General features: G+C 34.4%; 1 protein-coding gene across 1 annotated transcript; it reads left to right on the top strand.

Annotated features, from left to right (window-relative positions):
* Positions 1-15491: 15491 nt before the first annotated feature.
* Positions 15492-16372, top strand: LOC129894676 (uncharacterized). The gene is made up of 2 exons (XM_055970341.1): positions 15492-15983; positions 16220-16372. The coding sequence occupies exons 1-2, from the start codon at positions 15492-15494 to the stop codon at positions 16370-16372; spliced, it is 645 nt and encodes a 214-aa protein (XP_055826316.1).
* Positions 16373-18134: the final 1762 nt, after the last annotated feature.

The following is an 18134-nucleotide window of genomic DNA, read 5'->3' as shown; positions in this document are numbered from 1 at the left end:
ATCATCCATAACGACCATCCAAGCGATGATGACTAATGCCTTAATTATTGAAGAACATCTGGCAAGTTTGACAAAGGCAATTGAAGGTCTAACAAAATATATGCAAGACCAGGATAATCGAATTGTCAAGTTGACGGACAGAGTTGAGAATGTTATGGAGGGGGACTTAAGTCATGCACCTGGAAAATGTCCGATGATACAAGAAAAGGGAGATTCAGTTACAAAGCAAGTAAATGTGGGTGATGAGCTGCAACTATCTGCTAAAGGAGGAATTCCCATTCATCAACTGAAGGACTTCATTATGGGAACCATGAAAGATAAGTATGACATGTCTTCAAAGTCATCATTTACGTATGCAAAGCCATACACTTCAAGAATCGATGTTTTGAAGATGCCTACAGGTTATCAACCTCCAAAATTTCAACAATTTGACGGAATGGAAAATCCAAAGCAACACATTGCCTATTTTATTAAAACTTGCAATAATGCTGGAACATATGGAGATCATCTGGTCAAGCAATTTGTGCGCTCCTTACAAAGAAATGCCTTTGACTGGTATATGGATCTTGAGGCAGGCTCTATTGATAGTTAGGAAAAACTTGAGCATGAATTTCTCAATCGTTTCTATAGCACAAAGCGTACTGTGAGCATGGTTGAACTCACAAATATACGTCAATGGGAAGATGAACCTGCCATTGAGTTCATCAACCGATGGAGAAATACAAGCCTCAATTATAAGGATAGGCTTAGTGAAACTTCCGGAATAGAAATATGCATTCAAGGAATGTGTTGGGGACTTCGTTATATCCTACAGGGTATTAAACCTAAATCATTTGAGGAACTAGCCACACATTCTCATGATATGGAGTTGAGCATGTCTGCAAGTGGGATTGAAGGACCACTTATTTATGGGCCTCGTAAGGGAAAAGATAAAATAGAGGTAAAGAAAGGAGGAAAATCGGCACCTAAATTTGTAAATAAGGAGTCGATGAATGTTAATGCCGTACCTTTGAAAGTGGCTACAAATCTAAGCAAGAATAAAAGGGTGAAGACCACGACTTTTCAGAATAACACTAGTAGAAAGCTGACTTTGAAGGAAATGCAGGCAAAAGAGTATCCTTTCTTGGACTCAGATGTTCCAGCAATTTTTGAAGAGCTTCTGGCATTAAAACTCTTTGAGCTACCTGAAATGAAGCATCCAGATGGGGCTGGAAGGACTAATGATCCAAATTACTGCAAATATCACCATTTGATGGGCCATCCTATCGAAAAGTGTTTTATCTTTAAGGAAAAGATCATGGACTTAGCCCGTGAAGGAAAGATATTGCTTGATGACAAGAAGGATAGTTCAAATCAAGTCTCTGTCACTTTTGGTTCACTCGACCCCATAGTTTTTTGCAACTTTGTTGAAATACATGATAGTGGTGATGACCTAGCCACATCACCACCAAAAATGATTAAATTTGGTGACTTCAAACCAATAGATATTAACGCATCATCGCTTGTTTCTTTGATGAATGAAGTAATAAGGGAAGATAAACCTCTAGAGGAAAACCAATTTTGCAGTGCTTATACTGATGATGAAGGATGGATTTTAGTGACACGATGAAGACATTATAAAACGAGCTTACAAAAAGAACCAAGTAAGCAAGTGATAAGAGAAAAGATGAAAAAACTACCTAAAACTCAAAGGGTAAAGAAGAATGTGAAGAAGTCAAGAGTTGGGGGAAATTACTATCAAAAGCAACATCCTCTGGTGACATTAGAGGAATTCTTGCCAAGTTGGTTTCGTGAAAAGATTTCTCATTGTGACACCAAGGCCTCATGTTGTAACATTGATAAAGAAGAGATAATGGGAGAAAGCTCATCGCCATCATTACCTCCATCACATGAAGGCTCTATAAAGCATCACTCTGAAGAAGTGGACACTTGTGATGCGAAGTTTACATTCACTAATGATCATCTTTTACTGGATGAAGTGTTGCATAATCGTCCTTTCTATATGGTAGGTTTTGTGCGTGGACATAAAATAAATAGGATCATGGTGGATGATGCATCTAGGGTCAATATTCTCCATATTCTTACTATAAAAGAACTTGGAATCCTGATAAATAAACTGTCTGAAAGTCATCTAATGATTCAAGAATTTAACCAAGGGGGCAGAAAGCCATTGGTGCTGTCAAATTAGATATAACGATGGGAGACATGCGTTCGATTGCATGGATGCATATTATTGACTCAAATACCTCATATAATATCTTGTTAGGAAGGCCATGGATACATGAGAACAAAGTGGTGCCATCCACCTACCATCAATATTTCAAATACTTTGAAGATGGGGTTTAAAAGAAGGTAGTTGCTGATGATGAACCTTTCACCGAGACAGAAGCGCACTTTGTTGATGCAAAATTCTACTTAAAGAATCATGTTTCAAAAGAAGTCAAAGTTGATAATATGATACCTGCTGACATTACAAAAAAGGTTGATGTAGCACCTGATAATGCGAGGGTCATAATTGAAAAGAGTAAAATGTTTTCAGACATGAGTAAAGTACTTAAGATAAGTGAGGCATCTTCAAGTAAGAGAATGATTCCTATTTCTCACTATGTCCCAAAGACAAACAAAGTCAAAATCACACCTTTTGAGTTGCAGAGTAGCAAGTTGACATTCCCTATCAAGCAAATTGATGCAATCAAATCACCTTCAAAAATGATATAAGGATTTGTCAGATCATCGAATCATGATTCACATAAATCACTTCCTAAAAAGCGTACAAATGAGGGTTTTGACCCGAATGCATATAATTTGTTGGTGAAAGCGGGATATAATCCCAATGAAGCTTCTAAAGTAGGGAAGCTTCCAAATGAAGTTATTGAAAGGGCAAATCATGGCTTAAATCCAACTCAAAGGATAATGATAGAGAGAGGGTATGATGTCAAGCAATCGCGCGAAGGCTTAGGTTACAAACAACCGTCACCAGTCCAAATCTCTATAAAAAAAATGAGCATCAACTACATTACCCTTGTGAAAAAAATGATGATGTTTAACAAGAAGCCTTCTGTGTTTGCTCGACTTAGTGGCATGACTCCTAATGTTTCTGCATCTAATCGGCTAATAGAATAACTCCAAAAACTTCAATGTTTGATCGATTGGGACCAATGAAGAATAAATACAAGTGCCAAGGAAATTATAGAACAATGGAAGAATGGGTACATGCTCGGGAGCATAATTTACCCAAGGATTGGCCCAGTTTGATCCCTTCTAGAATGAGGAGAGAAACAAAACTTGTAGTTTCATGTGAAGATGTCCTGAGAGCAAGAACTCATACCATAGTTCACACTAGGGAGCGAGATGAAGATGAATAAAGTGTGGGATCATCAAATCACATCATAATTTGTGATGAAGAAAGTACTCCACTATATACAAAAATTGATGATGGGTTTGTTGATATTCATGCATGCCATCACATATCTTTTAATGATGGTGATCCTCAAGTAGATGAGAATGCTGAAGATGCACCACCTGAACTCGAGGAAGGGATAAAGAATACTGTTTATGCATTGAAGGAAGTAAATCTTGGGGTTGATGATGATATAAGGCCTACATATGTAAGTGCTTCACTGGATGATGATGAAGAGAAGAAATATATTAAGCTGCTTATGGAATTTAGCAATGTATTTGCTTAGAGTTACAAAGAGATGCCAGGATTAGACCCTAAAGTTGTAGTTCATCGTCTTGCTATGAAATGAGGCACTCGTCCTGTTAAACAAGTGCAACGTCACTTTAGACCTGAACTGGTTCCTTTGATCGAAACTGAAGTTAACTAGCTCATTGAAGTAGGTTTCATTTGTAAAGTCAAATATCCTACATGGATTTCAAGCATTGTACTTGTAAGAAAGAAGAATATCCAAATACGAGTTTGTGTTGACTTTAGAGATCTTAATAATACATGCCCTAAGGATGAATTTCCTCTTCCAATCCCTGAGCTTATGATTGATGCTACAACTGGATATGAGGTAATGTCTTTCATGTATGGTTCATCTATATACAATCAAATTCGCATGGCACCAAGGGATGAAGAACTTACTGTATTTCTCTCTCCTAAAGGTATATATTGCTACAAAGTAATGCCTTTCAGTTTAAAAAAATACTGGAGCCACTTGTCAATAAGCCATGCAGAATATTTTTGATGACATGCTTCATAAAAATGTTGAGTGTTATGTCGGTTACTTAGTGGTGAAATCAAAGAAAAGTGATGACCACTTATAAGATTTGAGAATGGTGTTTGAACGACTTCGAAGATACCAACTCAAAATGAACCCTTTAAAATGTGCCTTTGGAGTTACTTTGGGAAAGTTTTTCAGTTTTATTGGTCGACATCGAGGAATCAAGATTGACCAAGATAAGATAGATGCTATTTTGAAGATGCCTAAGCCAAAAAATATTCATGAGTTGAAAAGCTTACAAGGAAAATTAGCATATTTTAGGATGTTTATCTCAAATCTGGCTGGGAGATGTCAACCATTCAATCGCCTTATGAAGAAAGATATTCCTTTTGAATGGGACCAAGCTTGTACCAATGCTTTTGAGAACATAAAGTCTTATCTGATGAAACCTCCAGTACTTGTAGCTCCTATACTTGGAAAACCATTGATTTTATACATTGTAGCACAAAAAAGGTCAGTAGGAGCACTTCTCGCACAAGAAAATAATGAAGGGAAAGAAAATGCCCTATATTACTTGAGTAGAATGATGACACAAAATGAGATCAAGTATTCACCTATTGAGAAGTTATGTCTGGCACTCCTATTCTCGATTTAGAAGATGAAGCATTACTTTCAAGCTCATATTGTGCAACTTGTCTTTAAAGCGAATCCTATCAAGTTTGTCATGTCCAAGCCTGTCTTAAGTGATAGACTAGCAAGGTGGTACCTCCAGTTTCAAAATTTGAAATTATGTATATATCTCAGAAGGCAGTAAAAGGACAAGTGCTAGCAAATTTCTTGGCCAATCATCCAATTCCAAATGATTGAGAGTTATCTGATGAATTACCTGATGAAGACGCAATGCTAGTGGAAATTCAGCCACCTTGGAAGATGTATTTTGATAGTGCTGCACATTGTGAAGGAGCCGATGCTGGAGTGGTATTTGTCACTTCCCATGGAGAAGTTTTGCCATACTTCTTCACTCTAACACAACACTACTCCAATAATGTTGCTGAATATCAAGCACTCTTACTTGGGCTTGAGATGGCCATTGATATAAAACAATTGCAACTACAAGTTTTTAGGGATTCCAAGTTGGTGATCAATCAAGTCTTGGATAATTATGAAGTAAAGAAGCCTGAGTTAATCATATACTGTAATTACGCTCAAAAGATGATAGGGTGGCTTGGAGAGGTGACTATTCAACATATCCCCAGAAAGAAAAATAAAAAGGCTGATGCATTGGCAGCTTTAGCTTCTGCATTAGTATCTCCTGATGAAATGCAAGTTGTGGTTTGCCAAAGATAGATAACTCTGCCTCCAGATGAGCATGAAGAAGAATTTCGACAAGTTATTGCCACTTCGGAAGCTGAAATTGGCGATTGGCGACAACCAATAATAGATTATTTGTGTTACGGAATATTGCCAGAAAACCTTCGAAAAAGAACAAAAATTTGATGACAAGCCCCTCATTTTCTTTATTATAAAAATACACTTTATAGGCAGTGGTTCTATGGAGTTCTCTTACGATATTTAGGGGCAGATGAATCTACTCAAGCTATGGAAGAAGCACATTCTAGAGCATGTAGAGTGCATCAATCTGGGCCAAAACTTCATTTTCACATAAGAAGGATGGGATATTACTGGCAAAGCATGGTGAAAGATTATCTGGATTACGTTCGAAGATGTAAAGCTTGCCAATTCCATGCGAATTTTATATATCAACCCCCAGAAGTATTACACCCAACTATTGCCTCGTGGCCATTTGAAGCTTGGGTTTTGGATGTTGTTGGACCATTGCCTAAGTCCTCTGGTGGACATTTGTACATCCTGGCTGCAACTGACTACTTCTCAAAATGGGCAGAAGTTATTTCTCTTAAAGAAGTAAAGAAAGAGAATGTCGCCAACTTCATTCGAGTCAATATAATCTACCGTTTTGGTATTCCTCAATACATATTGACAGATAATGGCAAGCCATTTGATAACAAGTTAATGACTAAGATATGTGATCTTTTTGGCTTCAAGTAATGCAATTCCTCTATGTATTATACGGCTGCTAATGGTCTCGCTGAAGCATTTAACAAGACACTCTGCAACTTGTTAAAAAATGTTATTTCCAAGTCTATGAGAGATTGGCATGAAAGAATGAAAGAGTCTCTTTGGGCATATAGGACTACGTATCGCACGCCAACACAAGCAACTCCCTATTCTCTTATTTATGGAGTTGAAGCAGTTCTTCTACTTAAACGTCAAATCCCGTCATTGCGCCTTGCCATTCAAGAAGGGCTCACTGATGAAGAAAATGGTCGGTTACTCCTTGAAGAATTGGAGGCTCTTAATGAAAAAAGACTAGAGGCCCAACAAAGTCTGGAATGTTATCAAGCTCGTCTAGCTCGATCTTTTAATAAGAAGGTTCATCTTAGATGCTTCCAAGTGGGTGATTAAGTTCTTATTGTAAGAAGGCCCATTATTACTTCTCGTAGGTCTGAAAGCAAGTTCTCCACTAAATGGGATGGACCATATGTGGTACAAGAAGTATACTCAAGTGGCGCTTACAAACTGGTTGCCTCAAAAAGATTGCGCATTATCCCTATTAATGGAAAGTTCATAAAGAGATACTATCCTTGAAAAAAAGAAACCCATTCCTTAAGGTACGAGTATAAACTGCATGATACTCCTGGCCCGCAAGAGTATAAACTGTGCATGGCACCCAAAAAAAATGTCTGCTAGGTTGAAAATCTCAAAAAGGCGGCCTAGGCAAAAGTTAGGACACCAAAAAAATATATAAAAAAAAATAATAATAATAATAATAATAATAATAATAAATCACTCTTTCAGAACTACGTTATGACTTGATCCTCTTCACTGAGGTAGGCGCTTGGAATTACATTCTGAGTTCAGTCGCATGAGTATCCAAAGAACTCATAGTCTCTGTTGACCCTCTTCATCGTAATCCGTGAGTTACATCCTAGGTTTAGTTTCATAAGTTCAAAAGAGATGGGGCACGCTATTATTTGAGCATCACAATATTCTTATAGATTATCATATATAACGTGTGAATTAGAGAAGGCCAATCAAGACAGAATTTGAATTGACTTCAAAGAAGTATTTATACAAATTCATAAAGCTATTAGCCGTGATTATTATACACAGTGTAGTTATATGAACCTTCTTTTTGGCTTCTCTACGCTGAGATATGAGTGCTTTTTAATAAGATCATGCGATTATGAATCTGTCATCTTTTCTGCATGTGAAGTTCATTTTTTAAAGTTTGTTTAGAACGATCCTGAGGACTTGAGCTATACATTTTGGATATGTTTTAGATTAAGAAGGTTGGTTTCTGATAAATTAAGTCTCTCCTGGATTTGGTTCTCTCATAAAATGATATATCTCTTGTACTATCGAAATACAAAAGGTATCACAACTCTAAAGAAGAGGAAGTCAAATCTCTAAAGTAAACCATGATTCAATCAGTAAAAAAAGTATTTTATTAGCGCTTAAATTAGTAATTCAATAATTATGGTCATGAATCTCAATAATGAACGATTATATTCTTTGAGCAAGACCTATGTCTGATCTAGATGGTGGAAATTCTTTATAAATCAGGTAAAGTCTTTGCCTTAAATGGTGTAAAGTCTTTGGCTTGGACTATGGGATGTCTTTGACTCAAACAGTGTAAAATCTTTGCAATAAATTATGTAATGCCTTTGACTCAGACGGTGTGAAGTCTTTGTCATAAATTATGTAAAGTCTTTGCCTTAGACGATATAAAGTCTTTAGCTCGAACTATGGAATGCCTTTGACTCGGATGGTATAAAGTCTTTGCCACAAATTATGTAAATGTTTTGCCTTAGATGATATAAAGTCTTTAGCTCGGACTATGAAATGCCTTTGACTCAGATGCTGTGAAGTCTTTGCCACAAATCATGTAAAGTCTTTGCCTTAGACGGTGTAAAGTCTTTAGCTTGGACTAAGGAATGCCTTTGACTCAGATGGTGTAAAGTCTTTGCCACAAATCATGTAAAGTCTTTGCCTTAGACGGTGTAAAGTCTTTAGCTTGGACTACGGAATGCCTTCGACTCAAACTATGTAAAGTCTTTGCCACAAATTATGTAATGACTTTGCCTTAGATGGTGTAAAGTCTTTAGCTCAGACTTTGGAATGCCTTTGACTCAGACGGTGTAAAGTCTTTTCCACAAATCATGTAAATTCTTTGCCTTAGATGGTGTAAAGTCAAAGCTTGGACTATGGAATGCCTTTGACTCAAACGGTGTAAAGTTTTTTCTACAAATTATATAAAGTCTTTGCCACAAATCATATAAAGTCTTTGCCTTAGACGGTGTAAAATCTTTAGCTCTGACTATGGAATGCCTTTGACTCAGACGGTGTAAAGTCTTTGCCACAAATCATGTAAATTCTTTGCCTTAGATGATGTAAAGTCTTTAGCTCAGACTATGGAATGCCTTTGACTCAGACGGTGTAAAGTCTTTGCCACAAATCATGTAAAGTCTTTGTCTTAGACGGTGTAAAGTCTTTAGCTTGGACTATGGAATGCCTTTGACAGTGTAAAGTCTTTGCCACAAATCATATAAAGTCTTTGTCTCAGACGGTGTAAAGTCTTTGATTTGGACTATGTGATTCCTCTGACTCAGACGGTGTAAAGTCTTTGCCACAAATCATGTAAAGTATTTGTCTCAGATGGTGTAAAGTCTTTGACTTGGACTATGTGATGCCTTTGACTCCAATAGAATAAAAGTTTATTGTATATGAAGTAATATTTTCTTTTGCTAAAAAAATAATAATAAAAAAATGAAAATAAATAAATAAAAATAATAATAATCTGTGTTTTACCCTTCCAAAAGTCGTTTACAACATCACTGGGAGTACATATGTATAATGATGCGATGGTTTTTTTAAAAAAAAACGTACCTCGTATATTGATGAACTCAAGAGGATATGCAAAATGGAGCATCAAAATTGTCAATGCCTATGATGAAAATAAATAAAAGGAGAGAGTCTATTTATAGACAAGTAGTGATGGTGAGGGAGTCATTCTTTCAAAGTAATTATAATTACTTTTTGGGAAGAACTTTAGTAGAATGATACAAATTTATTCTCTCCAAATCCTAATTGGATGTAAAATTATGAAAATTTGGGCTATCCATATTCTAAAAGGAGTGTGTCCTTTCTGAATTCTAATTGAATTTAGAAGACAAAATAAAAGGTAGGCATTTGTTAAAAAAAATAAAAAAATAATAATAATAAAAAATCTGTATTTTACCCTTCCAAAAGTCGTTTACAACATCACTGGGAGTACATATGTATAATGATGCGATGGTTTCTAAAAAAAATGTACCTCATATATTGATGAACTCAAGAGGATGTGCAAAAAGGAGCATCAAAAGTTCAATGCCAATGATGAAAATAAATAAAAGAAGAGAGTCTATTTATAGACAAATAGTGATGGTGAGGGAGTCCTTCTTCCAAAGTAATTATAATAACTTTTTTGGGTTAGCACTCTAGTAGAATGATACAAATTTATTCTCTCTAAATTCTAATTGGTTGTGAAATTATGAAAATTTGGGCTATCCATATTCTAAAAGGAGTGTGTCCTTTCGGAATTCTAATTGAATTTAGAAGACAGAATAAAGGGTAGGCATTTGTAAAAAAAAATGAAAAACAAAAAAACAACAGCTTAAATAATAATAATAATAATAATAATAATAATAATAATAATAATAATAATAATAATATATACTCCAATTGGAGTCTCATTATTTACTCCAACTATGTCACTCCAATCGAAGGAACGTATTAAATTAATATGTTCATAGTGCATATTAAATTGCACGACATACTATTATCGTTTAGTTAATACTTCAAGCCTAGTCTTTGTATAAAATATTTCAACAAGATTTGAAGTAGGGGGCATTTGTAAACATTAGAATTATATTGGATTTAAATACGTAAATTAATTTAAACGATATTAAATTCAAGAAAATAGTCCAAATGATGTGGCAATTCAAGTAAAATAAATGATCCACTAACAGCACACCATGTGTCAAAGTTATGTGGCAATCCAAGTCAAATTTAATGAGCCACTAAAATCACACCACATGTCAAATTTATATGGCAATCCAAGTCAAATTAAATGAGTCATTAGAATAATGTCATGTGCCAAAATTATGTAGTAATTCAAGTCAAATTAAATAAGCTACTAAAATCATGCCATGTGTCGAAGTTATGTGGCAATCTAAGTCAAATTAAATAAGCCGCTAAAATCATGCCACGTGTCAAAGTTATGTGGCAATCTAAGTCAAATTAAATAAGCGCCACTAGAATAATACCACGTGTATATGTGACATGTTCTGACCAATCAAATTAAAACTCTTCACCAAAAAAATCTAATTGGCCAGTTCAAACCAACCAATCAAATCACACCCTCATACCACTCCCTACAACTATAAATAGGGATCCTCATTATTCTGAGAGAGGGGGTTTTCAAGAACAAGAAGCAAGAAGAGAGCTCGTGGATCAAAGACCGTAAATTTTCTACAAAGCTACAAAGTTCAAGTAATCAAATTCAAGTTCAAGTTCAAGATCAAGTTCAAGATCAAGAACGAAGAAAAATATCAAGAAGATCAAGATCAAATTACTTGTTCATATTTACCATTCGTCATAACCATACAAGTGTTCGTGATGTATAATTCAAATCCAAATTTAAAAACGAAGATTCAAGATCAAGCTATTCAAGCCCTAGACTCTAAATCAAATTCAAGTTCAACGTATTCCATATTATTTGAAGAATCAGAGGATTATCATAGAGATTGTAACCCGCACTACATTTTGCAATCAAATATTATACTTTGTTACTCCAATTTTCCGATCTTGATTATTTATTGTTCTCGGCTCAAAAATTTATTGTTTACAAGTACATCATCAAATATTAAGAAAATTGAACTTCCGACTCAATTACAAATATTATTTTATAAGATAAGAAAAAGAAACAATTTTTATCTCATAATACAGATGGGGAAACATATTATTTCAAATATTAAGAAAAAATAATAGTTGGGTGCAATTTAATTTCAAAAATTTTAAATAAAAAATAAATCACAAAATTATTTCATTTTTGATCTCCAAACTTTATTTATGTGTCAATAAAGTTATACAATTAATTTTTGTTTGACTTTATATGTATATCAATAACGTCTTAAAATTATCTTTTGTTCCAAAGTTATCGAATTGTGTGTTAATTGCTCAGAAAACACAATTCAATAGAAAGTTGAATTATCGACATCAAAAAATGACACAAATAATATTTTTTCAAAAGGTAATCCAGTATGTCACATCCATATTCTCCCACCCTAACGAATATAGTATATTTTAATTCAAATCAAATTGTATTTTTCAATCCCAAATGACCTTTACTGTATTCAATTTTATTCGTGGTTCGTTCAATTTGGATTGAATCATCCCTATATGTTGCTTAATCCTTCAATCACTTTTTTGAATTTCTTTAGAAAATAACAATATTACAAATTCTAATAACTAAAGAACCAGAACAACTCCTTGGTTTAATAATTTTTAGTCTTCTTCTAAATTTTGTATTGTTCCATGTCATTATCATTAGCTAGATATCAGAAAATGTATGAAAGTAAGTTCAATATTTGATAGATAAACCAAAAGAATGAGCACATACATAATTGGATAACTAGAATGAAAATTTAAACATTAGTTTGTAAAATTTCTCATTAAATGAGTAAAATTCTACCACTTAATATAAACATTCTCTTCTCCCTCATCATGTTAACCCTAATAAAGTGTCACACTCCGAGCCTACATCCTGAACGTGAACGGCACTTGAAAATCATCGCTGGTTCCAAATGAATCTTTGACTTGGCTGACCACTGAATGGAACACTAAACATACATTTAGAAACTTTATAAAATGAACCTTTAAAAAAATATTTAAGTCAATCTCATGCAAAAGTCTAAATAAATGTGAATAAAAATAATAGTATTAATAATATTTAAAACTTTTGAAATACAAAAGACATATCTGACTCACTAACTCTACCTATCTATGAAGCCTCTACTAAACTGAGATAGGTGCTGAGAGAAAGCCCATGGCTACCTGACTATAAGTCAAATAAAACCAAACTAACTACATTGGAGCACTCGGAAAGCAAGGAGGTCTCACCAACTACTGATTGAAAAAGATCTTACTGAAGTGTTTGCGATCGTGAGTACTTGAATCTGAATCATAAAACGATGCAACATCAAATAATGTCAATACATAAAATATACTGTATGAAATAAAACTGAATGGAAAAAATAACTGAGTTGAAAGATTGCATATAACTCAACTGAAGGAAAGCATGAACATGAGGTAAAATCTTTTACACTTCACAATAAAATATGCAAAGGAAGCAAAATATTAAAATAACAAACTTTTATTTATCTTTCTATTTGAGTACTTCTATTGTAGTATTAGATTTTAGAGTTAGTTAGAAACATGTCCTAGCAACTCACCTACGTAGTTGACGCTTTCAGATACGATAGTTAGATTTCGTATATGTGTCTTCAAGTGTTATCTTTTGCCATTCGACTCTTATAATTACACTATTCATGATTTTCTTTCGCTTTCCAGTTATATCATATTTTTGATGAATCTTAACATTATGCCATGCCATGAGACTATCTTGGGGCACTTGTGTCTCTAAGCATCGTGTTGCGACTAGGGGGTAGTCTCGAGTCGTACAAGAACTTATTTCAAGTAAATATTTGAATACACGATAAAGTGTTCCTACTTGACACTTTCACTCAATTTTTTTGGAAAAACTTCTGCAAATGTTTTCAAGTACTCATCACATAAGTAAATTAATCACTTAAAATATGTCTCCTCATTCAAGGATGCACATAAATCTCAACAAGTCATTAAACCTCGTGTTAGTTTCAATTGAGGCTAATGTATATAATTAAAGTAAATAAACATATTTAATGTGTAGCTTATCTACATAATGATTGCTTGAAACACGCATAAAACATTTCTAAAAAATGAATTAAAAGTATCTAATTTTAATATTTTATCATGTATTTATTATTTAATTAAAATATATGATAATTCAGAGATCTTATTAAGGGCATGTTTGGAAAGCCATAAAATAATTGAAATTTTATGTAATTGGGTGTAATTACACTCTTTAACATATCTAGTAGATCAATTAATTACTACTTGGTAAGAGAAGATGTAACACCCCCTAAAATATTGTATGTGGTATTTTCAAATCTCGACGAAAATGATATTGCTATTGTATTTTGGGCATACATTTTTATACTATAGTCCAAATTTGGTGATTTAAATTTTTGAATAACTTCAATGTCACTACCTACAACTTTCATGAAGATCATATCTTAAGATTCAAATGTTAAATAGGTAAAATAAATTAATTTTTACAAAACATGGTGCTGTGACGAAATGGAGTATTTGTAGAAGAAAAATTATATCTCGCGGTTCGATGCTCCAAATTTGTTGATTCTTAAATTAAATAAACGTATACTTCCATAGCTACAATTCATATGAGACACCAAATCCTAATTAGGAAGTTATCTTGTCCAAATGCAGCTACAAAAAAGGGTATTCCGTTATAGTTGAGTTTCTAATTCTTGAATTCTAAATGAGTTAATTCTTCTTCTATTGAGTTAAATATATTTATGCATTGAGATTATTATTATTTTTATCTCTCATATTATTAAAATTGTTGTTCGTGGCTACTTTTTCATTAAACCTAATTGATTTGATATTCATAAATATTTTTACGTATATTTTGAGTAAAAGATGTTGGCTTTTAATATTCATTGACAAAAAATGTTATTTGAATTAATACTATTTTATTGAGTTTGAAAAAGCAAAAGAATTGAGTTTAAATGAATTTGATTCTTTGCATTAAATGATATTTTGAGCAAGATGTGTTGATGGGATATAATTGATGTTTTGAAGGGTAATGATTGATGAAGAGGTAATGAAATGAGTATGATATTTTAAGTAAAAGTCCAATAAGACAAGATGATGAGGTTAATATGAGCACATATTTTGTAAGTAGTATTAAGCACCGAGTTGGGTAAAAGTTTAATTGACTCAAACCCCAAAACTATGTAACCAACGTAGGATAGAGGTCTTTGATGATTGGATTCAAGATGGTGATATTCATTACCCTAGGAAGGTATTGGATGGATGTGGCAATGACATTGCTTTGCTATATCATCACTAGCTCATAAGTGATGGTTGTCGGTTAGAGAGCATTGTTTATTATTATTTTTAAACTTGCATTATATATTGATATTGAGATGATGTTGAGTACTGAGTTGAGTCTTCCTGAGAGACGTTTCTTTCCTTACTTTCCTATCATTTTACATACTCATACATTCCATGTATTGACATCATTCGACCTGCATCATTTTATGATGCAGATACAGGTGTTAGAGATCCTCAACAGGTGCATCATTGAAGATCATTACTTTTCAGCTATTTGGTGAGTCCTTCTTGTATTCGGAGGAACTTTTTATCCTTTTATTATTGTTGAGTATTATGTTTCTTTTTAGGTAGCCATGGACATGTCATTGGCACTGTCTGATAGTGTTAGAGGCTTCATAGACAGAGTTTGATAATGTAATTGGAGTAGTTCTCCTTTGAAACTACTTTTTCTAAGGATTATTTCTTTCCTTTAATGTTCAAGATGGCGAGCCCACAAAAGTATTCTTATTTTCACTTAAGTCTTCCGCTGATGAACGAATGAGTGATGAGACCAAGTAGTTCTCTTAGAGACCAAAGATGGTTTCTGAGTGCCGTCCACGCCTAGGGTACCCTCTCAGAGTGTGACAAACTTGGTATTAGAGCATAGAATCAAGGGTCCTAGTTGTCTAGTAGAGTCTTGCTTATGAGTGTGTCGTGCACCACACTTATAATCAAGAGGCTATAGGACATTAGGAATTGTTTCACTTTTTTCATAATCTGAGTTCGTCTGATAGAGTTTAACTCTATAAAACTTTCTTTCTAATTTGTGCGTTTACAAGTTGCAGACCATGCCTCCTAAACGTACAACCAGTCATAGGAATGCTACCAATATTGAGGTTCCACAGTCAGAGATGCCTCCACTGAGAACTAGGGGCCGACTTGCAATATCTACTGAAGTACCCCAAATACCTTTTTGTTTAGACCACTCCTACTTCGGAGGTGGAATTCAGAGGAGTTATTGCCATGCTCACTCAACTGGTAGCTACCTAGATGGGTAACCATAGTTCACCAACTCCTCTCTCTAGCTCTCAAGAGTCGTCTACCATCACAAGGATTAGAGATTTTCTTAGGATGAACCCGCCAGTCTTCACAGGGTCTAAGGTTGAGGAGAATCCTCACAATTTCATTGATGAGATATGGAAGATCCTGAAAGAGATGCATATTACCGAGATTGAGGGTGTTGAGTTGGTTTCCTACCAACTCAAGGATGTGGCGAATGTGTGGTATGACCAGTGGGAGCAGAGTCACAGGGAGGATGCTGGACCTACAGTTTGGGATAAGTTTGAAAGTGCTTTTCTTGACCACTTCTTTCCCCAAGAGCTATGGAAAACAAAAGTTGAGGAGTTTTTGAACCTCAAGAAGGAGAGCATGACTGTAAAGGAGTATAGTTTGAAGTTTATTCAGTTGTCCAAATATGCCCTAGAAATAATTCCTCATATGATGTCTAAGATGAGAAAGTTTGTCTCGGGCCTAGGCAAATATGTAAAGAAAGAATGTAAGGCAATGCTAATGATTTTTTACATGGATTTTTCTAGATTGATGGTGTATGCTCAGCAAGTTAAGAATGATAAGAAAAAGGATTGAGAGAAACACTTAAGCAAGAAGGCTAAGTCTGGTGGGCATGAGAATGAGCAGAAGTAAGGGTATGGTAACAAGTCTTTCATTCAAAAGTGGAAATCAATGCTTGCTACAGATGTGGAAAGACAGGTCACTTCCAGAATGAGTGTCCTTCAAAGAGACAGGGAGATAGAGGTAGTAGAGCTCTGTTTTCTTCTACAACACCACAGAATAGAGGTAATCAAAGAGATGCATCTTCAGGTGCATGCAGGGGAACAAACTCTCTGTACGCTATGGGTAGTCGCCAAGACTAAAAGAATGCACTCGATGTTGTTACTGGTATGCTTCGAGTCTTTTCTTTTGATGTGTATCCATTACTTGATCCGGTACTACATTATATTTTGTGACTCCTTACTTGGCTAGTAAATTTGAGATCCTTCCTGAGCGTCTTCTTGAGCCTTTCGGCGTGTCTACTTCTGTTGGTGAGTCTATCTTAGTTGAGAGGGTCTACAGAGATTGTACTATATAAATCTATCATAGGGATACCATGGCTGACTTAGTTGAGTTGGACATGATTGATTTTGATGTGATTCTTGGCATGGATTGGCTTTATGCTTGTTATGCCTCAGTTAATTGTAGAACCCGAATTCTCAAGTTTTAATTTCCAAATGAGCCTATCTTAGAGTGGAAGGGGAGTTCTATAGTGCCTAGGGGTAAATTTATTTCCTACCTTGAGGCCAGAAAGTTAATCTCTAAGGGATGCATATATCATATAGTCCGAGTTAAAAATATTAATAATCTGGCTCCATCTCTTGAATCAGTTCTCATTGTGAGTGAGTTTCCTGAAGTCTTTTTTGAGGATCTACCTAAAATCCCTCCTGATACAGAGATAGACTTTGGTATTGATGTCCTTCCTGATACACAACCTATCTCCATTCCTCCTTATAGGATGACTCTCACTGAGTTGAAAGAGTTGAAAGAACCGCTGAAAGACCTCCTAGATAAGGGACTTATTAGGCCAAGTGTCTCACCTTGGGACACTCCTATCCTATTCATAAAAGACGGGTCCCTTAGAATGTGCATTGATTACCGTCAACTGAACAAGATCACCATAAAGAACAAGTATTCTCTTGTAACACCCCTTAAAAACGTTATATATGATGTTCCAATTCTCGATTAAAATAATATCACTTTTATATTTTGGGCATAACTTTTAATAGTACAGTCTAAATTGGATGATTCAAATTTTTAAATAACCTAAACAGTATTATATACAACTTTTATGAAGATCATATTTCAAGTTTCGAAGGTTAAGTAGGTCAAATAAATTAATTTTTGCAAGATATGGTGTTGTGATGAAATGGATTATTTGAAGAAGAAAAATCATATCTCACCGTAGAATGCTCCAAATCAATTTATTGTTAAACGACATGAAAGTAGAGTTTTATAGCTACAATTCATATGAAGACACCAAATCCTAATGAGGTTATCTTTTTCAAACATAGCTCTGAAAAAGGATATTCCATTAAAAGAAGGTTCATCTCACGAATCATGGAAAGATCTAGATCTATTGACATCACCTATGACATCAATAGTCCTCCATTTGACATCACCCATGACATCACAATCTTTCATTAAATTTTTAGATTATTTTTTATAATTATTTTAATTATTGTTAGGTCCCTTCTTCATACCTATAAATACCCACCTTATTTCATCATTTTATTCATCAAGCTTTCTCAAGCAACTCTTCTCTCTATACACTCATTTACGTATTCTCAAAATATAATTTTAGTTCTTAGTAGTGTATAAATACTATTTTGGTGATTCATATACTTCGGATAGTACACAAAACGCTCCGGCGAGGAGATAATGCTAGGAATCAAAAGTATTTATTAAGTCCTTCAATTCTGAATAATGCTTCGAATTCCAGGTATGTAAGGCTTCAATGAGAGTATTATCTCCACTCTCATGCCTAAAGTATTTTTATTATATGATAAATTATGTTTATTTTCTTTAAGTTTTACTCTAAGTTATGTGGGTATTTATCCATTGGTTCTTCCACCCATGTAGTCC

The sequence above is a fragment of the Solanum dulcamara genome, chromosome 7 (genome assembly GCF_947179165.1).
Source record: "Solanum dulcamara chromosome 7, daSolDulc1.2, whole genome shotgun sequence".
Lineage (NCBI taxonomy): Eukaryota > Viridiplantae > Streptophyta > Magnoliopsida > Solanales > Solanaceae > Solanum > Solanum dulcamara.
Note: the sequence above shows the minus strand (reverse complement) of the source record. Positions and strands in the feature narration are given on the sequence as shown.

What these genes read in the sequence shown, in the direction of transcription:
- LOC129894676 (XM_055970341.1), top strand. Translation starts at nt 15,492, where the DNA reads ATGGGTAACCATAGTTCACCAACTCCTCTCTCTAGCTCTCAAGAGTCG. An exon ending in TCTCGGGCCTAGGCAAATAT is followed by an intron (nt 15,984 to 16,219) that starts GTAAAGAAAGAA and finishes GGTCACTTCCAG; the next exon opens with AATGAGTGTCCTTCAAAGAG.